The sequence below is a fragment of the Streptopelia decaocto genome, assembly GCF_964273445.1.
Source record: "Streptopelia decaocto genome assembly, chromosome: Z".
NCBI lineage: Eukaryota > Metazoa > Chordata > Aves > Columbiformes > Columbidae > Streptopelia > Streptopelia decaocto.
In genome coordinates, this window is record NC_138657.1 from 66431696 (window position 1) to 66450863 (window position 19168).

Genomic DNA, 19168 nt, shown 5'->3' on the forward strand with positions numbered 1-19168 from the left:
ATATGCTTTACAGAGCTTTGCAGATACTTTTCTGAATGACCTATTCACCCTGAACTTGTATACCAAAATCAATGCATTCATTCAGATAATACAGAATACCCAGTCAACTTACAGGTATGCTATTATTGCTTAATTGCAACTGTCCTTAATGTTTTGTTTGTGTGATACACTTTAAATCATTCATTTCAGCTAAAGTTCTGTTTTATACTGAAAACAATATATCTGGTGACTTCATTTCCACTTTTCATAAGTCATAGTTGCATTTCAGAAGAATTCAAAAAAAGCAGTAGCATTTTAAGGTAGCAGAGAGGATACCTGTTGTAATGTAGACTGGTTTTGTTTGTTTTTTTTAAACTTTGAGTGCACAGAGGACAAGGATTTCTATTTTGTGACCCAACTTAAGGTTTTTCTTTTACAAAGGGTGAGTACCCTACTCTGTTATTGGTGTCCATCCAAGTTCTTTTTATACAAGACTACTAAAAAACACACTCATTTTTGCTCAAGAGAAGAAAAAGAACAACTTCTGAAAAAGAGATTTAGTTTCCTAACGTAGAACTGGTCACAGAGCTGACAATATATCTTAACACAGTGTGTCTTACAATGTGTAGTACTTCTTGAACTTAATTTATAAAATGTTTGGTTTATTTGCAGAGCTATTACAGTATGTAGGATATTGAAATGCAGCTAACCATAGAGTTTCAGATGGGTACCAGGTGACAGATTGTTTAAAAACAAGGAAATTTTAAAGAACTGTCTATGGTAGAATAAAGGCTATTACATATATACAAGTACTAATATACAAGTCCTGTGTGTATATATATGTGTAGTATGCAAGTATAGCTGATAGAAGGAACCAAGTAGATTACTTCCTGGTTTTTGTTTGGTGGTGGTGTTTTTGTTGGTTGTTTGTTTTAATCCTTCCAGTTAAAAGTTAAAGTTACTGTAGCTTATATATGTTATGACATTGTAGAATGACTGCTAAAGTTATGCCTGAAGTGGTTTTATGGTTGCAGGTTTTTTCATCTTTAAATTATGTGTGTACTTGAAATGCAACAAATTATGGTCTGGCTTTTCCTGGTACCCACTGAGCCATTCTTACTCTGTTCACTGTGTATGATTACACTATATATAAAGATTCTGGTTTAATATGCATTTTAACATATATTTTTTGAAAAACAAACAAACCAACCCCAAACAAACAGAACAATCACAAAAGCAAAACAAAAACCCCAACCCAGAATCTTACTTCTAGATAGAAAAAGGGTGAAGGAAGAAGAGAGGAACAAAGTATCATATGGGTATTTTTGTGTAGAATTCTGCTGAAATTTTTTTGAGGTGATTAAGGGTTAGTATTCCTCCATTATGAAATTTCACCTTCCTTTTGAAAGCAAGCTATTAATTAATTTAGAATCTCCCTAAGCTACATATTCTGTAGAAATGGCTTCATAACATCTAGAGGAAGGATATAGTAGAGGAAATGTTTTCAAATCAGAGCTTCTTAATAGCATTAAACATCAGTACCTCAATCCTTTGAATGATAAACGGAACATTAAAGTGGACAACGCTGATAACTGAACAAAGTGCAGTGGAAAATTTGTCACAGAAAATGGTCTCATATTTCAGGTTTCATGTGTTTCCTTTTTTGAAAGTAGAGTGTTTCAAGTTCTGCTTCTGAAATGTACAGTTACTATAGAAATATGTAGATAAATGCAGATGTAATTTTTAAGTGTCCAGATATGAGAAAGGTGGGAAAAAAAAACAAGTTAAATTTAATTCTAAACTGTGCCAGAATATGCCATCTTTTTCTGTTTGATAAAAGTAAGCAAACTTGAATAGCAGTAAGTTTGAAAAGTTAGTGTGCATGAAGGAGATGTGAATGTGAAAATGTAATGTGAAAACATAAGTAATGACAAACATTGTGCCTTTTGTTTTAGCTAAAAAATAAAATAATTTTAAAAGCTGGGTTTAGCAGTGCGAGTTACCTTTAGTTTCAATGGTATACACACTTCAGTAAATGAAACAACATAAAAACTGTGTTTAATCATATCACTCCCCTTACTCCTCAGGGTAATTTGCAGTTCTCATTCAAAAAAAAAATCATCTGTCTCAGAGGTTGATTAAAATTAACTGGTTTTGAGCCTAAAAATAGCAAAGCAAATAATACCATCTGGAATTAAATCAAGTAACCTTGATCAAACAATTAACTCATCCTCTATTAAATCAATATTTGCTGATGCTAATACTGGAGCTAGTTCCAGTAGCTGGAATTACAGCCACTGATTTAGTGTCTTTATTATTAGTAATTAGACTGCTGTCTATCCCTGATACTACTTCTCAAAGCTAGTACTTGGCTGACTTGTAGAAACTGGCCTAGACAATGCCTACAGTACATGTTCTACACACTGTTAAAGCTTCTGTGTAAGGCTGAAGGCCCTCTCAGATGGTGTGACTCCAGGGCTGAAATGAGTTCAGGTGTGTGTTGCCACAGCCCAGCTTACATCAACTGTTGGGGAGCCACAGTTTAAGGTGATTTTAGCAAAACAATTTTTGATGATGTAAGCTCCAACAAGCAGGGAGAGTTCCTGCTGTTGCAATATCAGTATATTCTCTTTGGATTTTTTCTCAAGATATTACCGCAGTAGTGCTTTTGTGGCAGCTTCAGTTCACAAAAGGTTCTTGTCACCCTGGTACCATTCTGTCCCTCCTCAGCAGCACTTCTAGCATGGCACTTAACTGTGACAAATTAGGAATTAATTTGCTCTGATGTGCTAACGTAACCATGAAGCTCTGTACTAGACCTGTATTTATTCTCTTTTTATTTGTATAATATGTTCTTTGCTTCTTGGATCTCATTATGTTCTTTGGGCTGTTAAGTCCTCCTTAATCTTATAAAGGTTGATCTGATGTTTGGGGAATGGTTTTCTTTGGCATGCTCTCAGATTTGCAGTAGCATCTCAGTGGTTGTTTTGGTCTTGAATTAGCTGATCAGAAATTACTTCATTGTTTTCCAGATCCTGAAGGATATTTTGGTTCAGATTTAGTATTATGTAATCCAACATATACCCAGTGAACATAGGTAACAAAGTGGGAGATGCAACAGCAAAACTGTAGTAACAACAAATAATATTAACTCGGATAATGGAATTGCAATGTAAAAATTACTGTGGGGCATCAGACCAGGCTACTTTAATATTCCATTTTGACTTTCAAAATTTTTTACATTACTTTATGTTTGTTAGCAAAAAGCATCCTGCTGCCAAGTGTGGGTCCATTATTAGGATTAAAAGATGAACTCTTTTTCCCTTTGATATATAGGCCATAAAGAAAATTGCTGTAATGCAAATTATGAATGTATTACTGTTGTTTGTAACCCCAAACCAGCATCAAGGTAAATGGTGAAAACACTTAAAGGAACACGGGGCTGTGAGGCTACTATATAATTTTTGAATTTTACTTTTCATTATTTTGTATGAAAACTAGTATGGGGAATAATGCTTTTAATGGCATGGAATATAGTGATCAGGGAGAAAAAAAAACAAACCAAAACACACTCTGGCATTGTAGTTTGTGAAGCTGAAGGTGTTGTTTCATTTCATTTACATATGATAACTTTTTTCAAAGTTACTACTAAGAAGGATGTCTACCATTGTGCATATAATAATGCAGGTGCAGTGGTGCTTATTTAGTAGTGATTAGGAAAGAAGAAAGATCACATTACTATAACAGCCAATATGGGTCACTTGCAAAATTATCAGAACCTGGATGATGAAAAAGTCTGTCAAATGCTGATCTAAAAGCTGATGATAACAATGTTGTCTTCGCAGACATCTAAATACTGTTTATTTTGGCTACCGATGATGTGAGGACTTAATTTGACATAGATAGATTTCTTCTCTGTACTACAGTCTTTATTAGCAGTCATCCAGATCTATAAGGTAACTTACCAGTTTGTTATGTATTTGAAATTAAGTACCAATATATAGCTTTTTTAGGATATTCTATATGGGTAAGCCTGCTCAGAAACTTTAAAACTTTTTAAAATTTGAATTATTTTAATAAGAATCATTATACATTATAGCTAAATTCAGCATTTGCTAGATGCAGGTTTTTTGCAGTGGTTAAGAGCCTTTTTTTATAAAACCCTGTATTATCTTATAGGGCTGCAGCTTTTGGGGTGGGGTTCTTATAAATGATGTGACTTTTTACTGTAAGAGAACCAGATTAACACAATCACTTGGTTTAATTGCAGATTGGCAAAAGAAAAAGTTATGTATGAAAAAGAAGCAAAACAGCAAGAAGAAAAAATTGAAAAAATGAAAGCCGAAGCATGTGATGATTACGGAATTAAGAAGCAGGTAAACTATCATAAAACTTGTTTTATAAAATCTGTCTTTGCTTTCATTTAATCATAGTCATCCTTAAATAAAATAACGTTCTGTACCTTTTTCCAGACTCCTATTATATAAATACTAGACTAAAATCCTCTCAGTTATAAAAGTCATAATGAGCATTTGCAGAAAATTCCTTTACTCTAGAACTGTTACACTATAAGGAGACTGCATATAGACTGCATTAGTACTTGGTGTCAGGATGGCTATCACTCACTAACAGGGTGTATGAGGCTATAATGAACTCTCTTTCTCAGAAATACCAAGAACCTGAAAATACATGGTCCGGTTGCACTAGGTAAACTAAGTGCTTCCTGGTAAGTGCAAATGTTACAGTGAGTGAGAGTGCTTGATAGTGAATATGAAGATGAAATATTTTGGCTCTTGAGTGTACTAGTATGCCTTTGGTAAAATCAGACCTCAAAGAGAAAGCAATGGGTCTGCAGCTGCCCCTAGCAGCTTCTAGAGGTTGTAGTGAAGTCACTGACTAGCAAGGTGCATACTGTAGTTTCATCTGCTCAAGAGTATGGTTTAGTGTCACTATTACAATATGCTTAAAGTTTTCTTGGAATGTTCTCCACAAAGGACAGTGGAAACAGACCGTTGGAACATGTCCTTTTGGAAGGAGAAAGTGCCTAGTTTCCTTCTTACTGAGAAAAGGCTTGGGTGCGGGAGACTTGTGTTTATTCTTTATAAAATGTGGCATGTCTCTGTTTAACTGTGGCCTTTATATTCTTTTAACTAAATATGTTATTTTTTAACAATGTTTGTTTTTTCCTCCAAGCATTTCCCAGATATTTTCTCTTAAATCTTTACAGAAACTGACACTGTAAATAAAAAATATTTACACTTGTTTCAATAGTCTGGTGGTCTTGTGTCGTAAAACTTACTGTTCTCTCATCTTCATTTTTAAACAGTTGAAGAATAGGTTAAACAAAACTCAAATATAAAACATTAACAAAAACAAGATAGGAGAAAGCCCTTTTAGAGCAAGCTAAAACAACTTTATTGGTAAGTTCAGATTTCAGTTCGTATGTGTATGCCGTGCCTTACTTTCATTATGCCATGGGAAAGAAATATAAATAAAGAATTTGTATACAAATAATTGTATTTATGGAGCTGAGCTGTGTCTGCCTCACCACTGACTGAGACTCCAGGGTCCTACAAAATAGTAGTCTTTCTGAAGATCCGCTGGTGCTAACAAGAACTAATGAATGCAATTCCCATTTTTAATGTTCCCCATTCATCAGATTATTTGACTGCACCGTGGTATTTCTGCAGTGACCTGCAAGATATCATGAAAGTCAAAAACAGCGCAGGCTGTGAACTGAAATGTTACACACTACTTGAAGGTATTCTCAAAGACCAGTGACAAAAGCCTTTATAGAGAACAGTCTTGATTAATTCAGAAATTGCCTTGATCTGGTTTGAAAGCAATCAGTTTCTCCAATTACATCTTCTCTTATTGTTCTTTTAGTGCACTTTGCATTCTTGAAGTTGTTAATATTTCAGGTTATGAAGAATTTGGAGGCTCAGAAAGAACATGTGCAGGCTTTTCCTAGGATCAAATTTGTTACTCTAAAGAAAATGATATAATACCAGAAGAGTTTGCTAAAAATATGTATTCTGGATAGACTTAATACTTTCAGAAGTTCTTCAGGAAAAATCTCTGTAGTTAACACATTTTAAGAATTGTTTTTAGCTAATTGTTCCTAATCTGAATAACTATTTTAAAATATGGCTGTAGTCTTTATTTCAGTAATGACACTTGGGGGACAGGAATAAATTAAATCATTTGAGACTAGTATAGTAATTTTAACTATCATTTTAGCTGAGGTGTCAGCCAAATCAGGTGTGTATATACAAATCACTCCAGAGTTGAGGGAGGGATGCTTAAAAAGCTTAAAAGCATTGATTACCTCTTGATGTACTACTATTCTCATTTAGCTTTCTAGTTACAACTCTGCAGTAGAACACGTGGTTTAACAGTACAGAAGTGACTACAGAAAATTTAACTTTAGAATTAATAATGCCATTCATACAGCATATGTAGACTTCAAGGTGTGTCTGGTCTATAAGGAGGGATCAGTCCCTTTGTAGAACAATAGGGTTTGACTCAATATTTTTCTCCTGACTCCTTGTACAGTGCAGCAGGTTGTGGTTCCCGTGAACTCAAGCTATGTCTAGCTGCAGCGGTGACCAACTAGGGTAGTTGGCAGTTGTTAGATACTAACCTTCACCTGCACTGTCCAGAAAGACCTGTTTAATGAGGAGAAGATTCTGTATCAGAGAAACAAAAAGGACAGTCTGCTCACCGTGCTGCTATACTCTCACCAAGATTATAATTTGAAGACCCTTTTGTAGGGCATGAGAAGATCTTGTTACAGTATTCCAAGGTAGTTCCCTTACTCTCATCTGAATATGTAGAGTCCCAAGCATGTTTTATCTTGTTGTCAGGGTGGGCCAGGATAGTTCGCTTCCCGCCTCATCTGCCCCATCTCTTTATGAGTGCCAGCAAGACTACAGGTCTCAGAATTTGGACAACAGCACCTGCATTATATCAGCAAGTTCACTAAAGAGCAAAACAGGACATTGCATATATATGATACGTTAATCACTGTAAGTTTATTATCCACCCCTGGAGTGCTTTCCTTTGACCTTCACCCCTGAGCAGGGCTCTGCTGTGTTGGATCCCCATTTTGATTAGTTTGTGTCCCAAGGCTTCCACTGTGGTGACACTACACTTCCAATAAACCCACAGCTTTCGCTGAGTGTTGTGCCTCATCTCTAAGGGATCCACACCTGCTTTTTTTGCTTGTAACATGTATGTATTACAATTGTCCCAGGTGCATGTTGTATTTGCAATACTTGCTGTGTCTCAACTCATATACTTCAGCTGGGTGAGAACTATGTGTGGTAGACTGTATCACAGGGGAAGAATCTCTAGCATTATGGGGCAAGGAAGCCCTTTTCCATCACTTACAGCTTATTTAAAAAACAAATACATGTATATATCTATAAACACCCCTTTGCTATCATCTCGTTTTTTGCCTACAAAAGGCAGATGAGAAGTTTAGAATTTAGGAGAAAGCTTTTGACAATTCATTTGAGCCACATCAGCAGAAAAAAAAATCATAATAAATGAAGAGCAGTATTTGGAAAACAAGGATCTGAAAGAAAAGTTTTCACACTTTTTTATATCTTAAAATCACACTATCTTAAACTATGAAACTGCTATGAAAAAGCAATATTCAATACTTTAATAAAATAATAAATTGAAAACAATCTTACTAAAAACTGAACTATTTTATACAAAAATTATCAGGTTTGTATAGTCTAGGAAAAAAAAAATTAAAAGGCTTTTGATGTATTCTACCAATTCTAGTAAATTATAGTTTCTGTAGAGGGTCATAAAGAACCCTGACAGGTAGCAGCAAGTAGTACAATCCCTCTGTGTGGGATTTTTTGTAATGAGGCCTTAGTTTCTACACAGTTCTAATGGTTCTCAATATATGAAGATCTTACACAGATCTTCATAACTTTATCTATAAAAGCAAGATTTTACACTGTATTTGCTCATGAGTGCAGACTAATGGTAGGAACCAGCAGTTTTCTGTATGTCTTTGGTTGTTGATGTGTCTTATACATTGTGCTGGTTAGACTGAAAGTGAGTTAATTTTCTTCATGCAGTTAGAAACTTCTTTTTCATGTCTAGCACAGTTGTTGTTTGAATTTAGTTTGAGAACAAGAAGATAACACCCCAGGACAGAGTTAATGCTTTTCTTCAAGTTAATTTCCCACATCTTAGAGTTGGAACAAAGAGAATATAAGAGTTTACCAGTATCTTAGTTGTTGTCTGGGAGCCAAGGCCTGTTCTGAGCTCTGTGCCTGCAGGTGTGAGTAGCGAGGAAGTGGGGCAGGGATGGGGCAAAGCTTGACTGACATCCAGGGTGATCAGTGAAAATATTCTATCCCATTAGTATCATGCTGCATTTTTAATGACAGTTGTTTTTTCTGTCTAGAGAGGCAGAGACTTAGATCCATTCTGGTTCTGCTCTATTTCAGTTGAGTTCCATTTGGGAGTTCTTTTTCCATCCTGCTGTTTGCAGAGGCCTCTGGGCCTTTCGGCCTTTTCCTCTTTTCCTGGGATCAGCTGTTCAGGACGAGTGCTCTTTCTCCCTGTGACTGGCTGCTTGGTGCAGATGAAGTAGTGCTATATTAGTGTTATTTTATTAAACTGTTTTTATCTCAATCCACAAGTTTCTCCCTTCCCTTTTGATTCTCTCCCCTATTTGGAAGTAGTTGCTGGGAGGGAGGTGCGAGTGAATGGCTATGGTGGTTGTGATTGCTAGCTCAGGTTAAACCGGGACATACATAAATAAACATCCTTTCCCATCTAATGCTTTTACCTTGAGGCTTTCAGGTGTGGGAAAAGCCTGAGGCATCTACTCCTTTTTACCTTTCAGTGGAATTGAAGATAAACTCTGGAGTTTTTGTTAACTGTCAGCTCTAGTCACTTAAGAGGCAGTGGAAATGCTAATGAAGGGTCCAATGCTTGTCCCTTATGTGTTTGGACAGTATCCTTAGCAAGCATTGTTTGTTTCCTTAAAGCTAGCAACTTGGAATATTCTGTACTAAATACAGAATAATATTCCTAACCTATAACTGGCATTAAAAATGCTTTCAAACATTGGTTTTATTGCCTATTGTGCTTTCTAAAAGGGACCAGATGATTAAGAATTGTTACTGTGCTCTTGTTTTTTCTTGTTTTCCAAAGGCTGTTTTCATCTAGGCAGGTGTAAATGCCTTCTGGATTCTAGACTTTATGCTGAAGATTAAAGGCACTTGTGCAGTATTTAGAGTAAGTCAATACAGCAACATTCCTATGGTAGAAAAGACCTGCCACTGAGATGGGACATGATTAATTTCTTCAGTTGGGCTCACTTTTCTTCTGATCTGGAGGGAGGAAAAAAATATGTACTTGACTTTTCTGCCTATCTAAGGAACTTCCCATGTCTGTTCTGCTTCCAATTTTAACACAAGTATTTTCCCAGGTATTTCACCTCCACAAAACAGATGGGGGATTTGGCCCAAACCTTTAAGCTCAATCTAAAACATCTCCTAACCAGCCTGCTACTTCTAGCAAAGTATGCATTACAGATAAGCACAGATTCAGGATCTATATCTTAACAACGAAGCATAAAAACCCAACAACAGTAAAAAACCCCAACCCTCTCAACCTCTTCCCCAAGCTTTAACCTCCTCCACAAAAATTTGGGGATGGAGAGGGCAAAGGGAAAATGTTGCTATTTGTTCTAACAAGGTTGAACCAATCTTGTTGGGAAAGCAGGTCTGGTTTTTGTCATTGTTTTTATGTCACTCACAAGGAAACCCCCTCATTTAGATGTTTGCCTCCTCTCACCTCTTTACAGGGTGAGATTTATATTTGCATCAATGTGGATCTATTCAGGTAGAATTTTGAATTGCTGGAAGGAAATGTGGTGCCTGCTGATTAAATGACAACTTTCTGTAAAGGATAATTCCATTAGCATTTATGATATAGCATGTTTAATTTAAAAGTTTTTCAGTGGAGGACATGGAGTTTTTTGTCTGTCCTCTGAAAAGTATCTCCATGTTTTAGCTTCAAGTCATGCAGTGTTCTCCCTCCATGCCCTGCTGCTAACAATGAAAACTTGACCATTGTACATTAGCAGAAAACAGCCAGTCACAAACTGTTTTGCAAAAACACCAAAAGAACCTTCCTGCCTTTATGTCCTGAAGTGATCTACTTTAGATGAAATGGGAATAGCCCTCACCTGAGAGCAGCTGCAGGGAAAGCTCATTTGAAATTCTGAGGTGTTAGATGGAGAGGGTTTTCTCCTCCTTCAGCTTTCTTGCTACAAAGTAGTTTGTGGTTCATACATGGCCATTTCAGTTCTTGAAACACTCAACCACTACAGAAACAAAACAATATTCTCCAATTCTTTACTGCAGGCTTTTCTTCATAGTCCTTTGGAAGTGTTTTGATCAATGTATTTGATGATTCACCTACAACAGACTGCATAGTGCTCTTTTATCCTGTATTTGTGGATAGCTCAAGCTTCTTTTGGGCCGTTATGTGAAAAATAAAACAAGTTGCTTCAAAGGAAGTAGAATTAATAAAGTTTGGTTTCCTACAGTTTTTGTGTGTGTGGCTGGCTTGGTTTGTTGTTTTGTTGGTTTTTTGTGGGTTGTTTCTTTTGTTTGTTTGTTTGTTTTCTTAACAAACAATTATTTGCATGTAATTTTCTTTTATTCTTTACCAGCTTTGAGTAGATCTATAGATTTGTGATAATCTATGCAACAGTTAGAGGGCAAGTGATTATGAGGCAGTATCTAAAAGCATGAATATATATTTGTGTGTGTATAATTGGTACATATATGACTTATTCACATTTATAGTTTTTTAGCCTAGTTCTTGTGTTTAGAACACCACTCTTGTAATATAAATCAGTATTGCCACTATGTCTTGTGACCCAGTAGATTTTTAGGCTGTCCTCCTAAGATCAAGGAAAGACTGAGAGCCCTATGGAGGTTTTCTTCTTGTTGTTTTCAAATTATTTGTAGATCTGCATATCTCTAGATCTCTTGGTTAGATGTGGATCAGCTGGAGAAACCAACAACAACAAACTCTGCTTCCATCTTTTTGAAGCTGATGAAACTGTCGACCCTGTTATCTAAGTCAGGCTGAGCAAAATTGCTTCCTTTTCAGAATACTTGGTATTGACACTCATAAGCAGTAATATTTATTTCTATTCTTTAATTGTCAAAAATTTGTTTCAGTATAAGTGCTTGGGTGATCCAAAAAGTAATCTGCCTTGAGTTGAAAGAGTAGCTTTGGACTTTCATTGTAGGTCCTACTAGAAATCAAAGTTGTCTGTGTTGAAAGCCTTGGGCATTACCCCCTCAGCTGTTGTTCATACAGTTGTGTTTGGCCTTTGTGCTTATTTTGAATGCGTAAAGTAATTGTCTGATTTTGGTTATGGTGCCTTTCCACTTAAGCAACTGGTAGGTGGATCGGTGTGTTTGCGTTCTGCTTTATCTGTCACTGCAATCTGGAATTTATAAAAAATAGATTGAAGGCTAGTGATACTGCATTATGCACACCAGTTCTTTGACATCTGATCCAATTTACAAAAGGTCCACATCACATTTGGTAAATAGGCTGTATAAACCTCAACAGTTAGAGAGCTCCATCACATCTGAGGAAACTGCTTACTTTTGAAAGATGCCAGACATCTGTTCCCTTAGTAGAAATACCTTCAATCTTGAAAGACAGTTGACTAGAAATGTGGTGGGTTGAAGAGATTTGTTTAACTGGCTTTTTCAGTACAGTTAAAGGAAAAGGAACTTCATCCTTACTGTAGTCACAATAGCTCTTTTGGTCCTATGTGCACTCATGGACAAAAAATACAATTTGCTTCTCCCTGTACATATTTTTGTGCTTTATTGCTTTTGCCTTAACGCTGTATTTAGATGCACTTCAGTTACTACAGTTTTTTAATACATCTGCTTGGCACTGTAATTCACAGAAACACAGGTATTTATAGTTCTTTGCAAAGTCACATCAGTTTCAAGTAATAGCTTCCTATGTGACCTGCGTATATTTAAACTCCTTAAGAGTTCTGCCAGAAAGTTTAATAGAATTTGGAGAGCAAACACTTCCAGTCCTAAAGCTTGTCTAATTATTTGAGCTTTTGATTTTCCTTTATTATAGAACATTTACTGTCCCAAATGTATATCTGGTATTATCAGCATTACTTGAAAAAACGTGTCTTATGCAGAAGCTATCCAAGTTTTCATAGGTAGTTTGGTAATCAACTAATAATATTGGTTCCACAAAATTCCTGTTCCAGTGTCCAGCTGTTTGCACCTACTGAATATAGTTCCAGAATGTATTATCCTTCTGGGTTTTTTTTAATTTATTACTGCATAACTGCAGGCAAATGTAAATAAAACTCAGGTACCCCTTTGGATCTCAGTCATGTTTTTTTTTAATCGAGTAATTGGGGTAGTTTTCTTCTTCTCTTACAGCAGACAGGACTACAGCTTACAGAGTCTAGATTTATATGCCTTCCTAGATTGTTTATTCAGTGGCATATATCAGATAATTTTGCTACTTTTCATATGATCTACCAGCTTTACAATATACAACTATTTAGCAATGCTGGCATGAGGAAATCATTATTGGATATTCTCACTCTTGTAGGTGTTCTGTATAGAACAAATTCCTACCACATAAAGCAGAAGGCATCATCTCACACCATTTATAACACACCTCATTCTATGGAAGGTACAAACTTTTATTTATTAATTCACTGCTGAAAGTGTAATATGCAGAATTTCTAGGCTTGTTTTTAATACAGTCCAACACTAAATGCTAAAAGGAAAAAAAAATAGTATCAGTGAGAAATAGAAGCTAGCAGTGATTGACTTTAAAAACAAACATAATTGTCACTTATCTTTGTTTCACTAAAGCAGGCAGGTTTTGCCCTAGATTCTCTGACAGAAAAATAGAAACAAAGTTTTTAAACCCTTCATCTCAAAAATGACTTGAACTAAGACCCAAAATATATGACACTTAAAAGCGTGGTGATACTGTGTTACTATAAGGCCTTCCTTATATGTGTTACTGTGTTACTATAAGGCCTTCCTTTATGCATAAATACATTCTTAGCTATAGCTTATTTTCCCTCTTACAATTACCCTTCTGTACAGCAGCATTGATACTGAAAGAAGAATACAACCTAGGAGTGACAGAATGAAGTAAGCTATTTACAGGGAATGCCTTCTGTTGCAGGTTATCGTGAATGCAGGAGAGGTTTCATATATAAATATCTAACAGATTTTCATTTCTAAATAGATTTAACATTACTCAACACCTCTGCACACCTTTTCTTCTCAGTGGTTGGATTTCAGATCCAGAAATGTTCCATGAAATAAATGTTCCCGTGTTTAAATCTGAAGTTGTTTTCTGTAGGAGGCGGCAGGATGTTCACATTCAGTGGGGTGCCAGTTTAGTAATTTTGTTCAAAGTGCATGGTGAGAATAATCTTTCTCCTAAAATGAAGCACAAGGATAAGTAATAACTTTTTATGCATGATAAGCATCAAAAATATGAGCCTGCTGGTCTTTGCTTTTCATTTTTCTTTACCTTTGTCTTTCAGTCAGTGCCTCCTGCAGTGTGCACACAATGTGATCAATAACTCAATAACTTTTTTCATGCAGTAATTATCTCCATGTGGTATTATCTGAACACTGTTTTTCTTTATTACCCAAAAGATGCAGGAGATATTTATATAACCAGCTGATTCAATTTTGGATGAAGCTGCTTCACGACAGCAGGAGAAAGTTTGTTTTAAATAGCCTTTTTAACAAATGCTGTATGGAAAGCTTACCAGACAGTACTTTTTTTTTCTAAGGGAAAAACTATTCTAAATACTTTTTACTTAATACTTTATATTTAATTAAGCACAAAGTAAATGAGAATGCCCTGTAAAAGATTTTTCAGCAATTATGCTAAGTGACTATAAAAAGCCTATTCAGAAAATAGATACAACTGTTCTGAAGTTCCTCAATGATGACTGGACTACTGATTTTTCAGAGTAAAGACTTATCTTAAAAAATAATGTTCCTATCTGGAATACATTTTCATTTCATTGGTTTCTAATTTTCACAGATCGAGATCTTACAAGAGTCACGAATGATGATTCCAGACTGCCAGCGCAGATTAGAAATTGCACATGCAGATCTTAGTCAACTACTAGTAAGTATAGCACCATAACCCACTGATTAAGAAATGCTGCGGTTCTTTGATGAACTTGGATAAACATGCTTGTCTGCACTGCAATTGCAGCATGTTAGAATTGGATTGAAGAATTACTTTTTATAGGTCTCAAAACTAGCATCCTGTAACATAACAGTATTTCATTTTAGATAACTGTCTCTACAGACATGGTCTTCAGTCTATGAAAACTGTGCATCTTAAAATATTATAAGGTGACTTTAATGGAATGTGCACTCAATATAAACTTAAATACTGAACTGCCAGAATAGACTCTGAATTCCTGAGCTAGTTACATTATCAGAAAGGGTAGTTCAGATGCTTTAGGTAACTTTCTAGGTAGTGTAGATGCATCTAACATGCTTGTAGTGAACTGAAATAGTTCACTGAAAATACTTTGCTATGGACAAGAAACAAGACAGCTGAGTCCTTGCCATGTACTTTCTGTTTTATTAGTAAGGTGAGCACTAGTGCCACATTTTAAAGATATGAATACCTGCAGTAATAAATAGTAGATTGTACAAACCAATGCACTGAAACTATACTGTTTGAAGATCATCATGCCTATTTTAAAATCTGCATTCTCATCAAGAATTCAGCTACAGATGTAAATGCTACTGTGAAGCTAAAAATACATACCCTAATTAAGCCCCAGACACAACTGATGGCTAAAATGCAAATCCCTTCTCAAAGGAAAACTCAGTGTCTTATCCTCAGGTAGTGTGCCTCTACTGTTTTCCAAAATAAATGGTCAGTATCTGGGAGGATTTAGTGTCCTTTTGTCAGTCAATTAGTTGCTTAACAGTTAGCTGGTCTAGATTCCAGTGGCATGCAGAAGTGGTACTATTGATCCATACAGTGTGCTGGGTAAACTTAAAACAATGAGTGGGGGGAGTTATGGTTGTTAAGAATTCAGGAGCTGCTTTCTATGCTTAGCTCAACTTCAATGCTTTTATTAAAATCAGCTATGTAGTATTATGTTTTTTCAATTGTCAGTCTGCTCAAGCTTTTTCCTAACAGTACTCTTGTTCTGAGGTCTGTTGTTATTGGTTCCAGTTACACTGTCCTTGGTTTTAAATAATTAACAGAATAAAATAAAGGTATGCACACTCACACAACAGCCATTATCTTGGACCTTAAGTAGCGCTTCAGAAATTACCTGTGTTTAGAGTCATGTACAGCTAGTGCTTTAAATAATGATATATCCCTTGTTTCTCAGAATCATTGAATGGTTTGGGTTGGAAGGGACCTTCAAAAGTCATCTAGTCCAGCCCCCCAGCAACGATTAGCAACATCTTCAACGTAGGTTGCTCAGAGCCCCATCCAGCCTGGCTTTGAGTGTCTGCAGGGATGGAGCATCTACCACTTCTCTGGACAACTTGGGCCAGTGTTGCACCACCCTCATTGTAAAAAATTTCTTCCTCATGTCTAGTCTGAATCTCCCCTCCTTTAGTTTAAAACCAGCACCCCTTGTCCTGTCATAACAGGCCCTGCTAAAAAGTCTGTCCCCATCTTTCTTATAAAACCCTTTTAAGTACTGAAAGGCAGCAATAAGGTCTCCCTGGAGCCTTCTCCAGGCTGAACAAGCCCAACTCTCAGCCTGTCCTCACAGGAGAGGTGTTCAATCCTGCTGATCATTTTTGTGGCCTCCTCTGGCCCCTCTCCAACAGGTCCATGTCTGTCCTGTGGTGAGGGCTCCAGAGCTGGACACAGGACTCCAAGTGGGGTCTCAGCAGAGTGGAGCAGAGGGGCAGAATCACCTCCCTCAACCACTGGCCATGCTTCTTCTGATGTAGTCCAGGATACAGGTGGCTTTCTGGGCTGCAAGCACACATTGCTGGCTCATGTCCAGCTTTTCACCCACCAGTACCCCCAAGTCCTCTGCAGGGCAGCTCTCCATCCCTTCATCCCCCAGCCTGTGTTGATATTGGGTGTTGCCCCAACCCAGGTGCATTTGGCCTTGTTGAACCTATGAGGCTCACATGGGCCCACTTCTTCAGCTTGTCCAGGTCCCTCTGGATGGCATCCTGTCCCTCAGGTGTGTCAACTGCACCACTGAGCTTGATGTCATCTGCTGACCTGACAGGGTCCACTCAATCCCACTATCTGTGTTATTGATGAAGATACTAAACAGTACTGGTCCCAGTACATACCACTGAGGGACACCACTTGCCACTGATCTCCATCTGTACACTAAGCATTGACCACTACCATCTTGATACAAACATCTAACAAGTTTCTCATCCACCAAGCAGTCCATCCATCAAATCCACACTGCTCTAATTTAGGAGGAAGGATGTTGTGGGGGACAACAACGGCCTTACAGAAATCGAGATAGATGACATCCATAGCCCTTCCTTTGTCTGCTGATGTAAGATATTCCATTGTAGAAGGCCACTGGTTGGTCAGGCAGGACTTGCCCTTGGTGAAGCCACACTAGCTGTCTCAATCACCTTCCTGTCCTCCATGTGCACAGCTTCCAGGAGGATCTGTTCCATGATCTTCTCAGGCACAGAGGTGAGGCTGACAGGTCAGTAGTTCCCAGGGTGCTCCCTTCTACCCTTTTTAAAAATGGGTGCAACGTTTCCCTTTTTCTAGTCACCAGGGGCTTCACCTGACTGCCATGACTTCTCAAACATCACGGAGAGTGGCTTGACAGCTACAACAGCCAGTTCCCTCAGGACTCTGGGATGCATCTTGTCAAGTCCCATAGACTTATGTAGGTTCAAGTTCCTCAGGTGGTCGTGAACCTGATCTGCTCTTACTGTGGGAGGGACTTTCCTGGCCCAGTCCTTGCTTTTGAGGTTCACCCACTTGAGAGGTGTGGAAAGAAAGAATGCCACTGAAGACCAAGGCAAAAAAACAGTTTTTGAGTACCTCAGCCTTCTCCTCAGCTGTTGTTACTAGCTACCTTCTTAAATTTAATCCCATGTCAATTATTTTTAAAATACTCAAAAATTTTGTTTTTGATTCCAGGAAAATGAAAAAGAATTGGAAGAAGCTGAAGAGTATAAAGAAGCACGTTCCATACTGGAGTCAGTGAAGCTGGAAGCCTAGAAGTTTTTCAGTAGTCTCTTTATATGCATTAGCACTAGGTCCATTCCACACTTTCACTATGGCTCTATTACTATTGTTGACTTGCTAAGGTTCCCTTTATGCAAACTGGCCTTTCTCTAACTGCAAGATGCATCAAATAAAGGACATTCTGAAACTCTGTGTGTTCCATATTCAGGCAAAATAGAAACATTTCCAGTTCATATCAACTACAAAAAGGAAAAATAAAGCAAATTCAATGTAAGCTTAATAGTGTAATAGTTAATATACAGAACTGAGTCTGAACAATTCAGGCTAAGAAACAAAGTTTGGCTATGTAATTAATGCAAGGGACCAATAACTACTTTGGAATGAAATAGAATCATAATGTAGTTTGAGCTAGAAGGGACCTTAAAGATTCGTCTAGTTCCAACCCTCCTGCCTGGGGCTTTAGAAGCACCTTATATTTGAAATAATTTCAAGCCATTATAGCATAACAATCTGTACTGAAAGAAAAGATGGATTAAATGAAACTTCAAAGTCACCCATCTTTTTTTCTATGATGCATTTTATCTGTAATTTTATCAAATATTTCTTCCTTGTTTATCTTTGACCCTAAGACAGAATTAGGAGCTGATTCCAAATCTCTGTCAGTTTGCCAGGCGTTGATTTGTAGAGCCCAATTCACACCATTAGGACTGATCAAACTTACGTTACTTTTTCAAGAAACAGAATTTAACAGCTGACTAGTATGTTGTCAGTTGTATCTGCTGGTCAGAGTTCTGGACTGAATGCTTTTCCTGAGAGCACCCCGGCATAAATGAGGTGGGTTATTGTTGGGGTTTGTGGTTGGATTTTTTTGTTTTTAAACAAAGCAGAAATCCCAGAAGATGAAGAACTAACGGGTAAGGGAACAATGCTTAATCTGCCCAGAAGACCATTAAAACATTATGTACAAAAGCTATGGCTCTTTCAGAATAGCTTCTCTAAACTGCAAACAGTAGCGCTGCTGATGAACAAGCACGCTTTTTACACTTGTTTTTCTAGTTTGAAAGTGCTCTAGTATGTTTCCTAAAAGCAACACAAAGCACAGTGTACCTTTGGTGTGGTGCTATATTGAATACTCAATAAAATTTTTTGTTAATTTCCCTGATTTTGGGTAAACCGCAGTTTCAGTATCTCTATTTGTATACCTTAAGCACATTGGGAGTAATAAGTGTACTTCTCCATCACTCTTAAGCACTGCTCCAACAGATTGTCAACACTACAAGGTTTCCAATTCACTGCAGAATGACCTATTTTGAAGTGAACCCAGACGAGTACTAGACAGTACTAAGAGGTGAAACCTTTTGTGACACTATTAGGGTTTCATAAGAGTACATGCACATCCTCTTACCAGTGCTGTGTCCTAGGCTCGTAACTACCAAACAGACACTGCCTGGTTCGCAGCACAAATGAACTGCTACTGAGGAGAACATCCATCTTTGAATACTCCTTTCAGCCAGCTGCTTGTACAGACCTTCACCAGGAAAGGTAGCTGGAGCAGACAAATCAGATCGCATGTCTTAGCTGACCATAACAGCAACTCTGCTTGTGGCCATCGAGTGGAATGTGGTGAATAAATGCTGAGCTGAAAAGGAAGTGTGGAGAAGTGTCAAGTCTGCTGGGTACAGCAGCATTAAAATAAAAATCACTCTTCTTTAGAAGAATACACACTTCCAGAGCACAAACTCACCGAAAAATGATGTGCAGTTGTTGAGTACCAGAGGAAACGCAGGTCAGCATGAAAGCCAAACAGAGGCATCACTTAAAGTGGCTGAAGGAAAGTTGCACTGTGGTCTGGCTTAGGTCAGCATTTAAAGTTAAAGGCACATGGGACTGAGTATCTACCATGTAAACCAGGCTCCAGGAAAAAGTTTCTTGG

General features: G+C 37.3%; 1 protein-coding gene across 1 annotated transcript in view; it reads left to right on the forward strand.

The window, feature by feature from the left end:
• TBCA (tubulin folding cofactor A) overlaps positions 1-18397 on the forward strand; it is a 34343-nt gene extending 15946 nt beyond the window's left edge. The window contains exons 2-4 of the mRNA XM_082075516.1: positions 4250-4355; positions 14107-14193; positions 17188-18397. Coding sequence (XP_081931642.1) covers positions 4250-4355; positions 14107-14193; positions 17188-17268 — 274 coding nt within the window. The 3' untranslated portion in view covers positions 17269-18397. The remainder of the gene's footprint in view (positions 1-4249; positions 4356-14106; positions 14194-17187) is intronic.
• The last annotated feature ends 771 nt before the right edge of the window (positions 18398-19168 follow it).